This window comes from Ostrea edulis, chromosome 2, assembly GCF_947568905.1.
Source record: "Ostrea edulis chromosome 2, xbOstEdul1.1, whole genome shotgun sequence".
Lineage (NCBI taxonomy): Eukaryota > Metazoa > Mollusca > Bivalvia > Ostreida > Ostreidae > Ostrea > Ostrea edulis.
This window is the reverse complement of record NC_079165.1, coordinates 40,048,864-40,069,391: the sequence shown is the minus strand read 5'-3', so window position 1 is coordinate 40,069,391 and position 20,528 is coordinate 40,048,864. Positions and strand designations below refer to the sequence as shown.

The 20,528-nt window shown below is 35.2% G+C and overlaps 1 protein-coding gene across 2 annotated transcripts; it reads left to right on the top strand.

Annotated features, from left to right (window-relative positions):
• Positions 1-5,804: 5,804 nt before the first annotated feature.
• LOC125679395 (uncharacterized) lies at positions 5,805-17,419 on the top strand. Of its 2 annotated transcripts, none has more exons than XM_056153978.1 (5): positions 5,805-6,451; positions 9,643-9,872; positions 11,730-11,877; positions 12,498-12,677; positions 16,835-17,419. In XM_056153978.1, the coding sequence occupies exons 1-5, from the start codon at positions 6,376-6,378 to the stop codon at positions 16,846-16,848; spliced, it is 648 nt and encodes a 215-aa protein (XP_056009953.1). In that variant the 5' UTR covers positions 5,805-6,375; the 3' UTR covers positions 16,849-17,419. The 2 variants fall into 2 exon arrangements, with proteins under 2 accessions (XP_056009953.1, XP_048774555.1); XM_048918598.2 differs by lacking the exon at positions 16,835-17,419 and adding an exon at positions 13,086-13,982.
• Positions 17,420-20,528: the final 3,109 nt, after the last annotated feature.

The window sequence follows — 20,528 nt, the reverse complement described above, 5'->3', positions numbered from 1 at the left end:
ATGTTTTCCGCCACACTCAACAATTTTTCAGTTATATGATGGCGCCCAGTTTTTTATGGTGGAAGAGAGAACCCAGATACACTGTACCTGAGAAGAGACCACCGACCTTCCGAAAGTAAACTGGGAATCTTTCTCACTTACCGGCGCGAGTGGGATTCGAACCCGCGCCGACAGAGGTGAGAGGCCCCTGTGATTTTGAGCGCGATGCTCTAACCACTCGGCCACGGAGGTTGAGCGCATGTAATACATATACCATAATGTATTTCCGTAAAGTTAGGATGTTGACATTAAAAAGGAATCATATACATGTGTATGTATTAAATTGATAGATGAAATACATGGTATAGGTGTGCAATAATTAGAGATACAATTCCAAAGATAGCGATCAAAATGTTAATTACACTGAGTGTTTGATTTTCCTTGTGGCTCTCCTGAGTGTAACAAAGTAATGAACAGAAAGATGTGACGTTGACGTCGTTATTGTAACATCATAGCATCACAAAGGAGAGTACGGCACCAAAATCAATATTCTATAAATATGTCGATATTTTGTAATCAGTTAAATGTTGTACGGAGGGTTTTGCTGTTTGTGCCATTTATTGCATTTTCATTTACAATCACAAGTATATCCAATAGGATGTCGTCAATACGTATGATTAAAGTATTGGATGTTTTTAGTAGTGCATTGTTAAGTGTTCTGAAATGATGTTGTTTTCAGTCGTATGATTGTGATGACACTGTCCAATCTATCCCGAATTACTGTACCTCTGGTATATTGTATATACGGGTGGAGATAGAGCAAGAAATGGCGAATTCAAGAGTTGTGTACAGGGTTTACGCCGGAAGGGAGCGAAAATCGCCAAACGGTACATTGTAATAAGTTATTATGATTTCGTAAGCATTACGAGTAAACTGCAACTTTTGGACACATATATGTAAACCAGAAAGATTTTTTTCCCAAATTTTGATTATATTGTTATTCATAACAAAACTTAATATTCAAGTCTCCTGTATGTATTTTAAAGTATTGTAATAAAAGAATTAAAAACTCTACACATGGCAGAAAGGGGTAGTTTTATTAATGTACTGTAAACCAACGTTTAATCGCATGCAAGAAATTTTCACAAGAACCTCATCATCGTAAATATTTCTTGCCGCAAACCAGTTCTTAAATGTTTCTTGTATGTTTTAATTAATCTCGGTCGCGAAAGTTCATCACAAATAAAACTTTGCGGTATAAACTCTAAAATACAAACTGTGTTCATTACAGACCTCGATTCCACATATTTATACTACTTGATAGCTCCCATGGTGTTTGGAGTTCTCTACTCTGTCATCTTGGCTGCATTCTGCTACAGGAAATATACACAAAAGCGTAGGCAGGAACAAAGACAAGACGAGGTTCTTTATGACCCGAACGATCGACCATACGTCATCACCATCATCATTATAACACCGGTAAGCTAAAATATCTGAAATCCATTTTTGTTTCGAAAAATAATGCTTACTCCTATATTACATAATGGGGAAAAAGATGTGTCACACTTTTACTGATATACAGTATAGTCGTATTGGATTTAATTCATTCGATATCATACTATATGCGTTCCACTTTTTTGTAGCTGATCAGTCAGAGGAACAAGAACAAAGAAGACGACTTTCACCAAACTACAGGGATAGTTATTGTACATCACAGGAGAACAATATTTCCGATCAATTAACATCTCCCGATACTCCAGAACAGTGGAGGCCAAATTATGTGGCAGGTCCACCACCTTCCTATGATGAGGTGGTGGCACAAAAAACGTAGACCACATTTCATATAAAACAAACAAAGAAAAACGAACACAGAATGAACGAAAAAGGAAATGAAAATCACCAAAAAAGTAATTTTTGAAAGGAATGAAAGATAGAATAAATTTACAAACCTACATATTTCTCGATAATCCTAATCAAGATTAACATTCCTATGGGTTATACAAGTAATATGTCGTAGTGATAATGTGATATCTATTATTATTATTGTACGTTTATAGAGCGCCTTATCTAATCAAACTAACTGCCTTATAGGACATGCCCCACGTTCGTAGATTATTTAGAAACTGAAGTAGGTTTTTATCGCAATACATATAAAACAATCACTCAATTTTAAAAGCAAAATTTCAGATTTAGATTAACATTTCAATCCACTCAAATCTACTTCCTGACTTCGAAATCTCTGCTAATGAGGAGGCGTATAAAGTGATGCCATAACGTTATATGAAACAATCGCATTTCTCGCCTATCAGCTTATTGTGAAGCAAACTGTTATTACTTACATGTAACTTCGTTTGATACCTTATATATATATGCATTTGTCTTACTAGATATTATTCCTTTACATTAAAAAATTCAACAAGAAAACGACGAATGGAATTTATTGATATACTATCTTATAGTATCTTACCAGTTTATTTTGTCTATGCATATATTTTATGACAATTCTTGGTTTAGAATCTCGTAAGTTGTAAGAACTTGTGTTCTACCTGTTGTGTGTATATATATATATATATATATATATATATATATATATATATAGTGTGTGTGTGTGTGTTTGTGTGTGTGTGTGTGTGTGTGCAATAAAATATGTTCAAATCATATAACCTACCGCATATCGTACATGTATGTACACGCATCTACATTATTTTAACATTTTGTTTGTTTGCATTATTTATCATTTACAGTACTCATGTTCTTTGTTTCTATATCTAAAATACAAGAAGAAAAATAAAACCCAATTATTTCTTGATAGGAATATTTACCATTAAAAATCACGGGTCCATCAAACGAAGTAAACATAGCGAGATCAAGATAAAAACAGTTGCTAAAATAATATTTGAATTAGACAGTTTTTTTTATTATCATATATACATGCATATATAAATGATACGTGTAAATTTCATTTTTAATTATGAACTCAGTCCAACTATCTACTTTGTATTGCTTATAGGAGTTATGAGATTGATCACTGTCCGTTATCTTCACCTTTCATTGCTTATAGGAGTTATGAGATTGATCACTGTTCGTTATCTTCACCTTTCATTGCTAATAAGAGTTATGAGATTGATCTTCACCTTTCAAAGCTATGATTGACACAACGAACCACACACCCTTAAATTATTTGCATAATGACGTCGCTTAATCATTAAGGTACTTTTTCTGTCTGGTGTGTCCAGGGGTCTGTGTTAACACAACTGTCTATTTTGTAATGCATATGGGAGTTATGAGATTGATCACTGTTCATTATTTTCACCTTTCACTTTATACACATGTATATTGCAACACAGACGGTTTAGTTGAGAGTATACTTTAATTATCTAGAAAATACTCGATAGACCGCGACAGATCTAAGTCGTTAAAACAGGTAGTGACAGTTCCATCGCCCAACGCTCGGCATCAGGTGGGAATGTCACGGGTCATCGGAGATGATCTTAAAAACGGATGACCCGTGTAACAGTAAGTGTAGCACGCTAAAGAACCCTCACTGCTCAATGGCCGTAAGCGCCGAGTATAGGCCTAAATTTGAGGCCCTTCACTGGTCTTAGTGACGTCTCCATATGAGTGAAAAATTCTCGAGCGAGACGTTAAGCAAGATACAATCAATCAATCACTCGATAGGAACCAGTAATAATAGCAGTGGGCTATACCATACCTCCCCAAGTTCAACAAAAAAACGGGAACCTGTAATTTTCTCTATAGTAATTATAGTAAATAGTAGTGGTCTAAACAATATCACCCCATATTAAAAGATTGAAAAAAAAAAGATAAAACGCACACACAGGTAACTTTGATTGTAATAATAATAATCGATCACCTATACCATAACACTTCCTAATAAAAACACAGGAACCGGTAATTTTGTTTGTAGTAATAATAGTAGTGGTCTATACCATAGCATTTCTACTTTAAAAAACCAAACCAAAAACACCCCAAAAAACACCCACAAGAACCGGTGATTTTGTCTGTAATAATAGTAGTAATAGTCTATATCATACCACACCTAATAAAAACACGGAAACCGGTAATTTTGTCTTTAGTGTAACAATAATATTATAGTGGCATATATCATACTACCTGGTTTTACTATGTGGTACGGTAAAGATTAGTACAGTTGTTATTACAGACAAAATTACCTGGTCCTGTGTTTTTACTATTTGTGGTGTGGTATAGACTAATTACGCATGTAATGATATTGCAAGCATGATCTAGTGTTCCTATCAAAAAGTGAAATATTTACAAAGGCTTGGTATAGGGAATAAATCTTTCATCAATTTTAGACTTTTAAAAAATCCCTACGGTTAACGCCTGTACGCTTATCCCTACGATTAATGTCTATACGCTTATCCCTACAGTTAAAGCCTATACGCTTATCCTTACGATTAATGTCTATACGCTTATCCCTACAGTTAACGCCTATACGCTTATCCTTACGTATACGGTTAACGCCTATCCCTACGGTTAACACCTATACGCTTATCCTTACGTATACGGTTAACGCCTATACGCTTATCCCTACGATTAGCGCCTATACGCTTATCCCTACAGTTAACGCCTATACGCTTATCCTTACGTATACGGTTAACGCCTATCCCTACGGTTAACACCTATACGCTTTAAAATGGGTAGTGATGCATTGACCGTTGCAGAAACGGAAAATATTTTGTATGGTACAAAAATGTATATGTAAAATGTTAAAATATTATAGATTCAACCAAGCTTTAAATTGAAATTGCACTTTAAAATTAGCAATTAATATCACATTATAAGGTTTTAAAATGTGTTGTGACTCAAATGTGTTTTATATGTTTGAAATGTGAAGCTAACGAACACTGATCAATCTCATAATTCCCATAAGTTACACAAAATAGATATGTATATCATAATCTATATAGGGAGATCGCAAAATAAGTTTTAAGAACTTGTGCCTAATTCCACTGTATATTGTACATCATTGATACAATAAGGTATTTTCAAATCAATCTTAGTCCCTAATGTATAATGGACAGTTGGAGGCCCTGGGGAAAAAAAGACATTAGGTGGAACCCACTCCCCATTGAAAATTTCTGGATTCTCGAATGCATGTGTAATAACGTTTGTACCGTCAATATCTCATATATTTAGTCAGTAAGGATTCAGGTTTGATGTGGTTTAGTTTAATCAAATAACATTTAAGGTTAATCGATCCTCATGTGATGTCATAGGTTTTAGCAAATATCTTTATCAAAATAAAACTTTGTGCATGGTAGAAATATATCTTTTAGAGGAATTTTACTCACTGCATAAAATAAAAAAAACAAAAAACTGGTAAACTATTGATTTTGAAAAAAGTTTATATTTTCCATAGATAATCAATTCTTTGTAATTAAAAAAATGTTGTCAAGGCCAATAACTCCTATACTGGTATTTCTTCTACTGTATGTCTATTATATATGATGTCCCTAATGTCCACAATTGATTTATACATATGTATGAATTAACTTTTTTTTTAACCGTTGACATTTAAAATTTGTCATTTCAACAAGTTTTTATCTATTTTAATTAGTCTGTTTAACGAAAATGTGTGATTTTCCTATGTTAACATATACTTCCATATCTTTATGTCTGACATCTTTAAAAATGTGGCAACATACCCATTTTCTTTGGTTATTGATTAAATTTAACTATATTGAATGGAAATTAATACAGATTATGCACTTTTAACCATTAATATTGATAAGTCACATGAGGATCGACCCACCTTAAAGAAATATATAGCTTAAGTGGGGTTGTCCAGACTTTACTTCATACACTTTCATTACTTTAGCCCATACTTGAAAAGAACGTAATATTTAATCTGATACAGGGGAGCACAGAACCCTGAATCATAAAATAATTTCTCCTGAAAATGAAAATGACATCCAAATAATTTTTTTTTTTTTACTATTTTCGCTGTTTTATCATACTTATGATATCATGCGTAACGAATTCACATAAACATACTTCTCTGCTTTCTGTGTCAAAGAGCGGTAACTCTGTTTGTTTACATCTCTGACGGGACGGGCGTGTGTAGATCAGTCGCTGTTCTGGGATTCGCTGATGAAATGGATAAAATAAACATTGTATTATTGATTACGTATCATGGCGTTTTCTCGTATATTTGATCTGTATGTGTAATGATTTGAATGAGAAGGTATTTCGTGGCGTAATCATTTGAATAAAAGGACGATGAGTATAGCGGTGTGGAATTTTTACTACAGGTTTGATCCTCATGGTGCCATTATATAGATGTCCAGGAACAAGGTCAGGGATTTGCTGATGAAATGGATGCACTAAACATTGTAATATTGATTACGTATCATGGAGTTTCTCGTATATTTGATCTGTGTGTGTTGGATCATGCTTTTGCCTTCAGAGTCACTTTCAGCATATGCATGTAAGTCGTTTGTTTATCTATATCTTGTAGATATTTTTGTATGAATACATGCACATCATCATCATTGCTGTTGATATCGGTAATGTCTGAAATCTTGATACATGTACCTAGAATGCAAAACTTATATGGTACCAATTTTGATGCACCAGAAGCGTATTTCGACAAATAATGTCTCTTCAGTGATGCTCAACCGAAATGTTTGAAATCCGAAATAACAATGAAGTTTGTGAGCTATTATAGGGGGAAACAGTGTGCCAAAAAAGTGGAGTCAAATTCGTCTAAGGATAAGAGCTGTGCGTGAGGGAGATAATCCTTAATTTTGAAATGAATTTCTAAATTTTATAACAGCAATTAAATAATATACATCCGTATTTTCAAGCTAGTAACAAAGTACTTAGCTACTGGGCTGTAGAGAATGTGTGTACATTTTTAGAATTTTATTTTTACCTCCAACTGAAAAGTTCCTCAAATTCCTATGAATATACATCTTAGTATACTAAATAAAGTAGACTATGGGGTCGTGAGGCTACCTGTGATAAGATTGAAAGAATGATTCAAGAAAACATATGCGCTAGACATTATTTTGATCACAATATTTCAAGACTGTTTCTAAGAATACATTATACAATGTCTTTGCGCTGTGCTTCCCCACTGGATGCTGTTTTCATATTACCTGATTTGAGGAACTCGTCAGAATATTTATAAAAAGTCAAGCAATGTTTCATTAGAGATTAACTTTTGATAATATTCGGTTATATTTTCACATTGTCAGACAAATTACAAATCATTCTAATCTGACAGTCTTTCTCTGGGTTTGTTCTGTTGCCTCTCGTAAATAACTAATTACTGGTGATTGTTCTGTAGTCTGCCTTAAATAACTAATTACTGGCGATTGTTCCGTAGCCTGCCTTAAATGACTAATTTCTGGTGATTGTTCTGTAGCCTGCCTTAAATGACTAATTTCTGGTGATTGTTCTGTAGCCTGCCTTAAATAACTAATTACTGATGATTGTTCTGTAGTCTGCCTTAAATGACTAATTACCGGTGTTTGTTCCGTAGCCTGCCTTAAATGACTAATTACTGGTGATTGTTCTGTAGTCTGCCTTAAATGACTAATTACCAGTGTTTGCTCTGTAGCCTGCCTTAAATGACTAATTACCGGCGATTGTTCTGTAGCCTGCCTTAAATGACTAATTACTGGTGATTGTTCTGTAGTCTGCCTTAAATGACTAATTACCAGTGTTTGCTCTGTAGTCTGCCTTAAATGACTAATTACCGGCGATTGTTCTGTAGCCTGCCTTAAATGACTAATTACTGGTGATTGTTCTGTAGTCTGCCTTAAATGACTAATTACCAGTGTTTGCTCTGTAGTCTGCCTTAAATGACTAATTACTGGTGATTGTTCTGTAGCCTGCCTTAAATAACCAATTACTGGTGAATGTTCTGTAGCCTGTCTTAAATGACTAATTACTGGTGATTGTTCTGTAGCCTGCCTTAAATGACTAATTACTGGTGATTGTTCTGTAGCCTGCCTTAAATGACTAATTACTGGTGATTGTTCTGTAGCTTGTCTTAAATGACTAATTACCAGTGTTTGCTCTGTAGGCTGCCTTAAATGACTAATTACTGGTGATTGTTCTGTAGTCTGTCTTAAATGACTAATTACCAGTGTTTGCTCTGTAGCCTGTCTTAAATGACTAATTACTGGTGATTGTTCTGTAGCCTGCCTTAAATGACTAATTACCGGTGATTGTTCTGTAGCCTGCCTTAAATGACTAATTACTGGTGATTGTTCTGTAGTCTGCCTTAAATGACTAATTACTGGTGATTGTTCTGTAGTCTGTCTTAAATGACTAATTACCAGTGTTTGCTCTGTAGCCTGTCTTAAATGACTAATTACCAGTGTTTGCTCTGTAGCCTGCCTTAAATGACTAATTACTGGTGATTGTTCTGTAGTCTGCCTTAAATGACTAATTACTGGTGATTGTTCTGTAGCCTGCCTTAAATGACTAATTACTGGTGATTGTTCTGTAGCCTGTCTTAAATGACTAATTACCAGTGTTTGCTCTGTAGCCTGCCTTAAATGACTAATTACTGGTGATTGTTCTGTAGTCTGCCTTAAATGACTAACTACTGGTGATTGTTCTGTAGCCTGCCTTAAATGACTAATTACTGGTGATTGTTCTGTAGCTTGTCTTAAATGACTAATTACCAGTGTTTGCTCAGTAGGCTGCCTTAAATGATTAATTATTGGTGATTGTTCTGTAGTCTGTCTTAAATGACTAATTACCAGTGTTTGCTCTGTAGCCTGTCTTAAATGACTAATTACCAGTGTTTGCTCTGTAACCTGCCTTAAATGACTAATTACCGGTGTTTGTTCTGTAGCCTGCCTTAAATGACTAATTACTGGTGATTGTTCTGTAGCCTGCCTTAAATGACTAATTACTGGTGATTGGTCTGTAGTCTGCCTTAAATGACTAATTACCGGTGATTGTTCTGTAGTCTGCCTTAAATGACTAATTACCAGTGTTTGCTCTGTAGCCTGCCTTAAATAACCAATTACTGGTGAATGTTCTGTAGCCTGCCTTAAATGACTAATTACCAGTGTTTGTTCCGTAGCCTGCCTTAAATGACTAATTACCGGTGATTGTTCTGTAGCCTGTCTTAAATGACTAATTACCGGTGATTGTTCTGTAGCCTGTCTTAAATGACTAATTACCAGTGTTTGCTCTGTAGCCTGTCTTAAATGACTAATTACCAGTGTTTCCTCTGTAGCCTGTCTTAAATAGCTAATTACCGGTATTTGCTCTGTAGCCTGCCTTAAATGACTAATTACCGGTGATTGTTCTGTAGCCCGCCTTAAGTGACTAATTACTGGTGATTGTTCGGTTGCCTCCCTTAGATAACTATAATTACCGATAGTCTAAGTGGTTAGAGCGCTCGTTTCACATTCGGGAAGCCAAGGTTTGATTCTAGATCTTGACGAACATTAGTGACTCTTTCTTCGCTATAAGCCCAGCGTTGGAAGTGAAAGCTATGGGTGTTCTGGGCATGACTTTAGTACACAGACCATTCAGGATTAAAACCGGAGCACATGTCTGTATCTATTTTATTTGCACAGAGTGAAACCCCGTAATTGTTTGTTATTATTAATAACCTAAGATCAATTTAAATACTTGCTTTTCTTCCAGTAACATATAAAGATGATGTATGCTATGGGCCGTTCAATCCCTCTCCTGACGAAACGTTTAAAGCCATTTATAGTGGTGAGAAGACGGACATCATCTGCCGTGACCTGAAGTTCAATGGGAAGGATAGTAAATGGGAAGCATGTGTCAAAGTTGAATTTTTTCAATTGGAAACTTGTTCTCAAAGATTAGAATACAGAGTGGACAGCTCAAGAACAAGCCATGCTTTAAAAGTGAGTACATGTATTTGCTACTGTTGATACGTGACGTTACATAGAATATAGGTACGTGCAGTCCGTATTTTGTACATATGTTGTGAATCATATACCTTAGTAGAAAGAAAAAAATATATGGTAAATTACTAACAACATTAAAATTTGCAAAACTCTTGGCCAGTAAGCTGTTGAGAATTGCTTCAAAACTGGTCGGAAAACTCACATCGTTTTCTCATATCATTGGGTGAAATGCTGTCTGACGTGCCAATTGTTGGACCATTCTTGGCACAGTGATTTTGACTACGGATTACCCCATTTACCTGATCAAGAAATACATGTAGCTAGGCTCACGACGGATGTGATCGGTCGACAGGGGGTGCTTACTCCTCCTAGGCGTCTGATCCCACCTTTGGTATATCCAGGGATCCGTGTTTGCCCAACTCTCTACTTTATATTGCTTGTGGGAGTTATGAGATTGATCATTGTTCGTATCTTCGAATTTCATTCTCTTCTTCAGTGTAAAACATTGACAAAATATCAAACTTTTAGAAGACGCGTGTATCAGAAATTACAGAGCACGGGGAAGTTTCTGAACTATTTTAACATAAATGGTGTTGTAGCTCTCATATCCTCCCTTTTCTTCAATCAAACCCCAATAAGGATGAAAAATCTAAAGTTACTTACAGGTTATTATACATTGTAAGTGGGGTTGATTTTAAACATGAAAGTACATGTACATCATTTCCATAACCCATGACGTCATCAATAAAAAATAAGTCATGTTGAAATGAAATTGTATTCTATTGTCATGTAATTGGTGTATGATGTAAGGTGAAGATAACGAACAGTGATCAATCTCATAACTCCTACAAGGAATACAAAATAGATAGTTGGGCAAACACGGACCCCTGGACACACCAGAGGTGGGATCAGGTGCCTAGGAGGAGTAAGCATCCCCTGTCGACCGGTCACACCCGCCGTGAGCCCCATATCCCGATCAGGTAAACGGAGTTATCCGCAGTCAAAATCAGTGTGCCAAGAACGGCTTAACAATCGATATGAAACACGTCAGACAGCATTTGATCCAATGCGAGGTTGTATTGACGAACTAGATCGTTATAACGACCATAGAATGCTGACTTCAATCGAGACTGTTGAAATCCCTGTACCATCAACTTGTTTGTCAGTAGGTTACCTCGATTTAAAAACTGACTATACCCAGAACAATCTCTTGCATATCGAATCAGTTGAGATATATATAAACACCATATACACATTGGATAAACTGTGGCTTTGTTTAACGCTCGTAGATTAAATATCTGTCGGTTGTTGAGCGCAAGTAATACACGTACCACAATGTAACGTTTAGTGACGTAATATGATAATATGAACAAAGGAATCAGTGGAAAAGTAGTTTATACACATGTACATGTGTATGTATTAAATTGATAGATGAAATACATGGTATAGGTGTGCAATAATTAGAGATACAATTCCAAAGATAGCGATCAAAATGTTAATTACACTGAGTGTTTGGTTTACCTTGTGGCTCTCCTGAGTGTAACAAAGTAATGAACAGAAAGATGTGACGTCAACATCGTTATTGTAACGTCATAACATCACAAAGGGAAGTATGGCACCAAAATCAATATTCTATAAACTTAAGGTGTCGATATTTTGTAATCAGTTAACTTTTGTTCGGAGGGTTTGCTGCTTAATTGTGTGATGTTTTTTTTTTTTTTTTTTGGTTTACTTTACAATCACAAGAATATCCACTACATTTTATGTAGATGACGTCAATAAATACAATTGAAATATTGAATGTATTTAGAAGTAGTAGTGTAGTTGTTTAAAATATCGGTAGTTTTTTTCCAGTCGTATGATTGTGATGACACTGTCGAGTCTATCCCAGAATTCTGTACATCTGGTATATTGTACATACGGGTGGAGACTGATAAGAAAATGATGAATTCAAAAGTTGTTTACACGGTTTACGCCGGAAAGGAGCGAGAATCGCCAAACGGTACATTGCAATTGGTTATAATTATTTTGTAAGCATCACCAGTAAACTGCAATTTTTGGACACATATTTAAAAGACAAAGAATTCCCCCAATTTTTATTCATATTGTTAATGTTAAGAAAACTTAACATCTATGTTTCCTGTGTATTTTATACTATTATGTTAAATACATCTACATTTATCAGAAAGGAGTGGTTTTGATGAATGTACTGTAAACCAACATTTATTGGAGTGTTAGAAATTTTCACACGAACCTCATCATCGCGAATAGATCTTGCCGCAAACCAGTCCTCAAATGTTTCTGTGCATGTTTAATTTACTCTCGGTCGCAAAAATTAGTTGCCGAGAACCAATTCATCACTGACCGGTCAACAGGGGATGCTTACTCCTCCTAGGCACCTGATCCCACCTCTGGTGTGTCCAGGGGTCCGTGTTTGCCCAACTATCTATTTTGTATTGCTTATAGGAGTTATGAGATTGATCGCTGTTCGTTATCTTCACCTTGCATCACTACTAAATCGCCAGTAAAGTCATTGCGAACAATAGTTGGTTTACAGTAATTTTGCTGTATAAGTAGGCTCTAAAATACAAACCGTGTTCATTACAAACCTTGATTCCACAGATTCATCCTACTTGATAGCTCCCTTGGTGTTTGGAGGTGTCTTCTCTGTCTTCGTGGCTTCACTCTGCTACAAGAAATATCTACAAAAGCGTAGACAGGAACAAAGACAAGAAGGGGTTCTTTATGACCCGAACTATCGACCATACGTCACCATAAATCACCATCATCACTACAACACCGGTAAGCCAAAAGATCTGGATTCCTTTTTTGTTTAAAAAAAGAATACTTATTTGTGTATTACATATAAAAAGATGTAAGTATCATACCATTGCTACTGATATGCAGTATAGTTGTATTGGAAGCAATTCATTTGATATCATACTATACGACTTGTTCAATTTAGTATGTTTCACCTCTGTCGGCGAGGGTTGGAATCCCGCTCACGCCGGTAAATGAGAAAGTTTCCTAGTTTACTTTCGGGAGGTCGGTAGTCTCTTTCCAGGTACATTGTATCTGGGTTCTCTCTTTTACCAATAAAAACTGAACGCCACCAGATAACTGAAAAATTGTTGAGTGTGGCGGAAAACGTCAATCAATCAATAAATCAATTTAGTATGATAACAGTTGGTATTATAGCCATTTTTGTAGCTGATCATTCAGAGGAAGAAGAACAAAGAACAAGATTTTCACAAAACTACAGGGATAGTCATAGTCAGCCACACGAGGACCATATTTCCGAGTTATACAGGGATGGTTATAGTCCGTCACATGAGAACAATATTTCCGGGTTATACAGGGATGGTTATAGTCAGCCACATGAGGACAATATTTCCGAGTTATACAGGGATGGTTATAGTCCGTCACATGAGAACAATATTTTCGAGTTATACAGGGATAGTTATAGTTCGTCACAGGAGAACAATATTTCCGAGTTATACAGGGATAGTTATAGTCCGTCACAGGAGAACAATATTTCCGAGTTATACGATCACTTTGAGGAGGAACCTGATGCTGTTTCGTCCATTCATGACTTACCCACGGAACAGTTCACACCTCCCGATACTCCAGAACAATGGAGGGCAAATTATATGATGGATCCACCTTCCTATGATGAGGTGATGAGGCAAAAAACTTAGACCTTCATTTCATAATTTATAAAAAAAAAAAAAAAAAAAAAAAAAAAAAAAAAAAACCAAAGGAAAACAATTACTAAACACGAAGAATATACGAAAACAGGAAATGAAAATTACCAGAAAAATAATTTTTGAAAGGAAAGAAAGATACGATAAATGTACAAGCCAACATATTTCTTAAGGAATGAATTTATTATTTTTTCGTTGGATGGAGATACACCACGAAGAAAAGACTGGAAAACTGCTTCAATGCGCGACTGGACTATTGTCATCCCCGGTTTAATGCATTTAACTGTTAGCCCGGAATTATTATTTTTGTTTTTGTAAATACCCATGTTTATTTCATTTTGCATAATTAATTATTTATTTTTTATATTTGATTGTTTTTGTTGAATAAATTTATATAGATCGATATAATTGTTAAGTTTTTCTTTTCAGGATTCCCTAGCTATAAATATATCTATAAATACGAAGCATCCCGTGGAATCCCCAACATTCCAATAGAAAGTAGTTCCGGCAATTTTTTTTCATTGGATACAATATTTTTCAACGAATAAAAAGGCGTGTAACATGTAAAATTAAATGATTCGAATATCATAATTAAGATTAAAATTCTTATGGCAAACATATATGCATGTACTATTTCGTAATGCTAGTGTCAGATACAGATCAGCCATACATTCTGCTCAGATCGTAATGAAAACTTAAATGTATTTTAGTGTTCCTGTAAACACAATGCTTCAAATTAAGCTTGTTGTGTAAGTACACTTATAATCATGTATGTACTACATACAATATGATCGCAATACTTTAATTGATTTCAAATAGAAAGTTCTTTGATAAGATACCGACAACACCAGTATTGATAGTCAATCTGATTAAAATAAGATCCTTTGACTCATTCACGTAGATCGCTACACAAGGATCTGAACTAAGCTAATAGGTCACGTCGGCATGACCTTTCGTTTAGCCAATCAAATAGACACTGTAAGATTTCTGCCAGAGATGCTCTTGTGTCAATTTACATACGTTAAAAATGACTGTGCCCATGATCGGAGGTTGCACACCTTTTAAACCATGCCATGTAAATCACAACGCCTGCATTCCCTGTGGATTTTGTTTTGTTCAGCTTGTTAAAACCCCCAATGGAGAGGACACAATAAAAAAGATTCTTGGATAAAAGAAATCAAAATTGACAAAGGTGAGAAAATAGTTCATTAGCAACACTCTAAACCTCCACATCGTTGACTGATGTGTGCCAAAAATGTTTTAGGTCGGTACAAAAGATTAAAGAAACCTTAGAACTAAAAGACAACTTCAACTCACAACCATCACTATTCATACGTTACCAAATTTGGTTGTACATGTATATTTCTCTCGTGTGTTTTGTTGTGTGTATGGATAAAATGAATTAGGCATGATTGCGAAAGTTTTGAAAATAAATTCTTATGCGAGCACATATAGTTTTATAGTGTGGAATAAACTTCTTGAGAGAGGGATTATTGTTACTGTTTCACGAATTAACTGAGACGTCATTATCTGTATGACGAAATCTGATTGGCTGATACATGTAGTTCTTATTAATATTCCAAAGGAAAGGTCATGCGAACGTGAACCTCTATTGGGTTACTTCATATCATTGTGTAGCGCTCTATGTAAGCGGATCAAAGGATTTTAATCAGATTGCATTGATAGTATTCCTATAATATTAATCAACATTCAGGAAAGTATCAAGTGAAACAAAATTTCGTTCAGTGGAAGGGAGTATGAAACTTTTATTGATATTTCTTATTCGGTGTATTCGGTGACGTAAATTGTGTTTTCCTATAGCTTTTTATCTCTATGCTTGATGATGGGTATCTATGCGCTAAATCTTGTCCTGTTAAAAATAATCATTGTGTACCTTATGAAGTACTTTGTATCGTTGTATTTGCATTGTATAGCAGTTAATCGTGTGTATCAATTTGTACTTATATTAATCATGTTTTTGCTACTTGTTATGGAAAGTTGTATTATTAGATGTCTCACGATCTTAACGAATCGTGACCCGTTCCCATTTTCCGTCATTCGTAAACGTTTAACTATTTTTATCTACCATTTTATACACCCGTATTTGGACAATACGTATTATGGTACAACGATGTCCGTACGGACGTCCGTCCGTTCAAAGTTTTCTGTTTTCATTTCTCTATCACATATGAAGCTGGAACTTGCTGTGTAGCTGCTTTTTTGTGGGTCACTCTTTATCATGCTGCAATTTTGATCCATTCCGTCCTCCATTGCAGGAGTTTTGCCACCTTTTTTCAAATTCAGTGTTATATGGAGAGTACGTGATTTATTTGTCTAACTCCGCCCACAGTTTTCATATTCTCCTTATTCCACAGTGGTTGTATAGGTATTGAAGATATGCATGTGATAAACATTTTTATTCTTCAATTTGTGAAAAATAACAGGTTGTTGAACTTAAGTCAATTTTGAGAAGATATTATATTGAGTGTATGAAAAGTAAAAATAAAGAACGGTGATCATTTTCATAAATACTACATGTATAAAGAATACAAAAATGAGAGTAAACACGGACCCCTGGAAACACAAGAAATGGGATCAGGTGCCAAGAAGGAGTAACATTCCCGGTTAATCGGTAATAACCACCGTGAACATTATATATAGATAAGGTAAACAAAGTAATATGTAGTAAACAACTGTTACCAAACACATTAGATAACATTCTACTTAATGGTGGTTTGTATTTGCAAATTAGGTCATTATAACGACTATAGAATTTGCGATATGCTGACTTTAAACAGATTTTTGAAACTCCTGTAACGTCAATTTATTTGTAAATAGCCTGCCTCAATCTAAAAATTTATCGTAAACAGAACATGCTCTCGTGTATTGAATCAATTGTTAGTCAAACACCATTTGCAGATGATAACTGAATATTGCTATAAAAGTATGGAAAGTTCACGATGGAGAAGCTGAAGTCATCCTGTTTGTCATAATGGTGAGTTGCTACTGTAGTTTGCCGTTAACATGTACATGTATGTTACAAAATATGCAACATGAAGCAGATGTGGAAAACTTTGGTGTCTTCCATTTCGAGTTCACTGGGATATATCAAATCGACAATAAATGAAAGTCAAACTTGTGCCCACGGGAAAGTCAACAGACAGCAATGTAATGTAATGTAATGTACATGTATTTGTTTTGAAACCATGTGATTATGCATCTTGTATTTTCTTTTTTCTACTTCTTTTTTTACAGCTTTTACCAATTAAAAAACTAACAAGACCGCACTTGACTCTCTTGTAAGTACTTCCGCCCAATCTGTTATTGAAACGACGATGCCGCTTACACCACGCTAACCTCGCAAGAAGTTGACACCAGAGCAGAAGAGTACGGATAGCGGGACGTCGAGGACGGATGTTGGCTTCTCGCAATCTGTTCCTTACAGTATGGGTACTTATCCGCCTGTGCATCTAGCGATCAAAGAAGGCTATTGGAATCGATTATGCAAATGATACGTATCTTACCGACGTGACGTCACACGCGGGCGTCCTGGTCGTGGACGGTTCCGAACGATGCCAATTTGCTTATATTGTCTCCATAAAGCATCTACAATGTTAACATGAACTCCAAACTGCCTTGTCACATTGATTTGAGACATCCCAACTTTTGGCATCCCAATATCACGCAAACGATCATTTTCAATCAAAACTTTATTCCAAAAACCAATGGGTTTTTTTCTCTGTTTCTACGTGTCGCTTAGGCTCGAAACTGCAGAAAAGTGTGCTGTGACCATTAAGGCTAATCGAACGCTATATCTAACAAACTGAGTACTCAAGCACGCGTTTAGTATATCAAGCTATGTCTGAAAGAATAAAGAGAGATCAGAGAACTCTTTTTATGTTTTTATTTAACTATAAGTTTACACAGTTTCTTTTTCCGCTAGTATATAGAGTTAGAGTTGTAGTATTACCCCAAGTACAAGAAAATCCCCACTGAAACGAAAGTAAGAGCTAAATTGATAAAGAGTTATCGAACATGATACCTGTAAATGAAACAAAATTAAACAAGAGATGTTTTATATGCATTCTACATTGAATGGTGTTTTATTGATATTTTATTAATGCACATAAGAAATGAGTCTTTGTTCAAGAAATAGGTGACCGCATAGTGACAAAACGAAGTTCAACCTGTAAACGCAACTAAAACTAAGTATCAACTACAAGAAATTAATTAAATTTATTCATACCTATTCGCATACTTTGTTTTAGGCCCTAAACTAAAGCAAAATCATTTTTACCTGATGTATTTTTTTGTCACGGGTTTACGGATAGAAACGCATATGCGGATCCAGGAATTTGAGAAAGAGGGGGGCCTAGCACTTCATCTTTTCACTACTTTTCACAATCTCCACCCCTACCCCAGTTAAACCTTTTGTTTGTGTGCATATCTTAGGGAAGACCTAGAGACAGTTTTAAACATGAAAATGATTTGTTAATTTTCTACTTGTCCCCCAAGTTCTAGCCATTGTTATCGCTATACTGAAGTCTGATTTTAAATAATTAAAATAAGCTGATGTTAAGGTTACTCCCAATAGGTCGGGGGGTTGAGGGCCCCCCAGAAGTTTTGCTTTAAATGGTGCAAAATCCTGCATTCTGAGCATTTCCTGGCACTTCTTTTTCACTTTTAAATTGCCTGATTCTTAAACAAAACTTTTATGTTGCATATACTTTTTAAGAATTCTCAAGTGATACTTGTATCTGACGAAAATATCGTAAATATATATCAGTGTTTTGTCTTATTTATTGTAGAATTAAATGATATACTGGTGTTGATAAATTTGAATGATGCAATTACAGTATTCACCTTTGATATCATTTCGACTCAAAGTCTCGTTAAAATTAAATAACTCAAATTTTTTGGTCTGCAAAAAAGGGGGAGGGGGTCCGGACCCTCCCCCCTCTGGATCCGTCCCATTCATCCAAAATGGGTAAAATGCGGTACATTGCATCATACTCGGGCACTGTCAAAGTGAATAAAACGTGGACTCGGGCACTGTCTGACCTATCTCGTTCTGATACGGTACCAATGTTGTCACAAATCTGCTTTGTGTTTTTATTCGTTACACTCAAATGAACATAAATCACTTATAAAATAACAACATGTGATATACATGTAGGAACAGAAGCGCTCTCGGAAGTGCACTTTATTTTATGTACAAGTACATGTATATACATGTAGTACAAAAAAATTTAATTTAATTTTCTTTTCCCCAAATCTTTAAAATCGACAAAACAAAATAACATGATTTGAATACAAGACGGCATATAAATAATAAATATGGTTTATTGAGGGCGGGTGGGTGGGAAAGCGTGTTACTGCATTGAGAGAGAGAGCATTCGAATGCGGTAAATTCTTATAAAAGAGAAAGTGTGAGCTCAAGTGTTGAATACTATTTTATATTTACTTTAGCCAATCGGATTCCAGGATAGATAACAAACACCAAGTAAACACGTGTTCGATAGAATGACGTGTTGTAATCACTTCAATGGATACATGGAGTAAGAGTGTAGACTGACGATCGTCGATACTCCCCCAGGCAGCGTTTAATATGATATACAAGGATTAGCTAATACAAACATTATCTTTATCTATAAGAAAATTCAGCAAATACATGCTCAAACGGATTTATTACTTCCTTCTCAGACTGACAAACATAAGACTTGATTAATACATGTATGTTTAATGGAAACAATAGAGAGGACATCTAATTGCGAAGGAATGCAAAATAAATGCACAATGACAGAACTTTCATGTATTGTTGTAAAGGTGTAAATCTATGTTTCGTATATAAATATTCTCTGTCATTCAAACTGTTACCGATTAAGCTCTTTGCCATCAAATGAACAACCAATAATTAAAAGATACCACTCATTCTTTTTTCTTTAAAAATTCCACTCCAATCTATTTTGATCAAAACGTCATTCTCATCAATTATCTCTAACGTTAATCAAGAAAACGTCATAATACTGATAAAAAATTAATTGTGGTCATTTTGCCAATTATTCAAATTTGGTACCTGTATTGTTACCAAACACAAAAGAGAAGACAAACCTATTGACGTCAATACCATGGCATGTTAAAGCGACATTACTGGTCGTGTGTGTCAAGTCAGATTCATCATTCAATTTACAGTAAAACTATGTTTAATATTCTCGTGTTTACCAAAGGGGATTACAAATCGAAGTAAATTTCTCTTCGAATAGTTTTGGTGCACCATGCCAAAAGCAAGACGACATACTGGTATTTATTGCAAAATATACAAATTTAATAGCTCGTTGAAAGCTATATAGCTAGTTGAAAGCTTGTAGATTCTATATATATACATATTGCATAGGATTGTTTTAGCATGTGATTTGGTATACATATGGAACAGCGCTGAATGAGAGCTAAATAAGGCTATGTGTGATCTGGGATTAACAATCAATTGTTAACCAGAATATGCTATCATTATGAATCCTTAATTATTATAGCACCGATGTTTGGCATATTATGTTATACAAATAATCGGTGAGCAAATGTAACACGTACTTACACGAAACGCACATCTGACGTAACAACTCTCTCTCTCTCTCTCTCTCTCTCTCTCTCTAATCCTGTTCGATCTATTCCATCGTTTTGGCACCTCTTTGAATTCCAGCTTTTCTTTCTCTCTTGTTCTTCGAGGTCATCCTTTTCTAATGTTGGGCTTTATGTAGATAGATAGACGATAAATCAATAATCAAATTCAATGAATATCACCCCACACCCTTCCAAGTCTGTTCTTCAACCGCCTGAACTAAATTATTTTTTTATAGAAATTCAAAACTAATGTATATGCATCCACGAATGTTTTTATACCAAACTGTTGGCAATACTTTCGGTTAGTGTTTTTCTTTCTTTCTAAATTTAA

Excerpts from the sequence above, each read along its gene's own strand:
- LOC125679395 (XM_048918598.2), top strand. The coding sequence starts at position 6,376 with ATGGAGTTTCTCGTATATTTGATCTGTGTGTGTTGGATCATGCTTTTG. Across the intron at positions 6,452-9,642 it reads GTCACTTTCAGCATATGCAT|TAACATATAAAGATGATGTA; the intron begins GTAAGTCGTTTG and ends CTTTTCTTCCAG. Across the intron at positions 11,878-12,497 it reads GGAGCGAGAATCGCCAAACG|ATTCATCCTACTTGATAGCT; the intron begins GTACATTGCAAT and ends TTGATTCCACAG.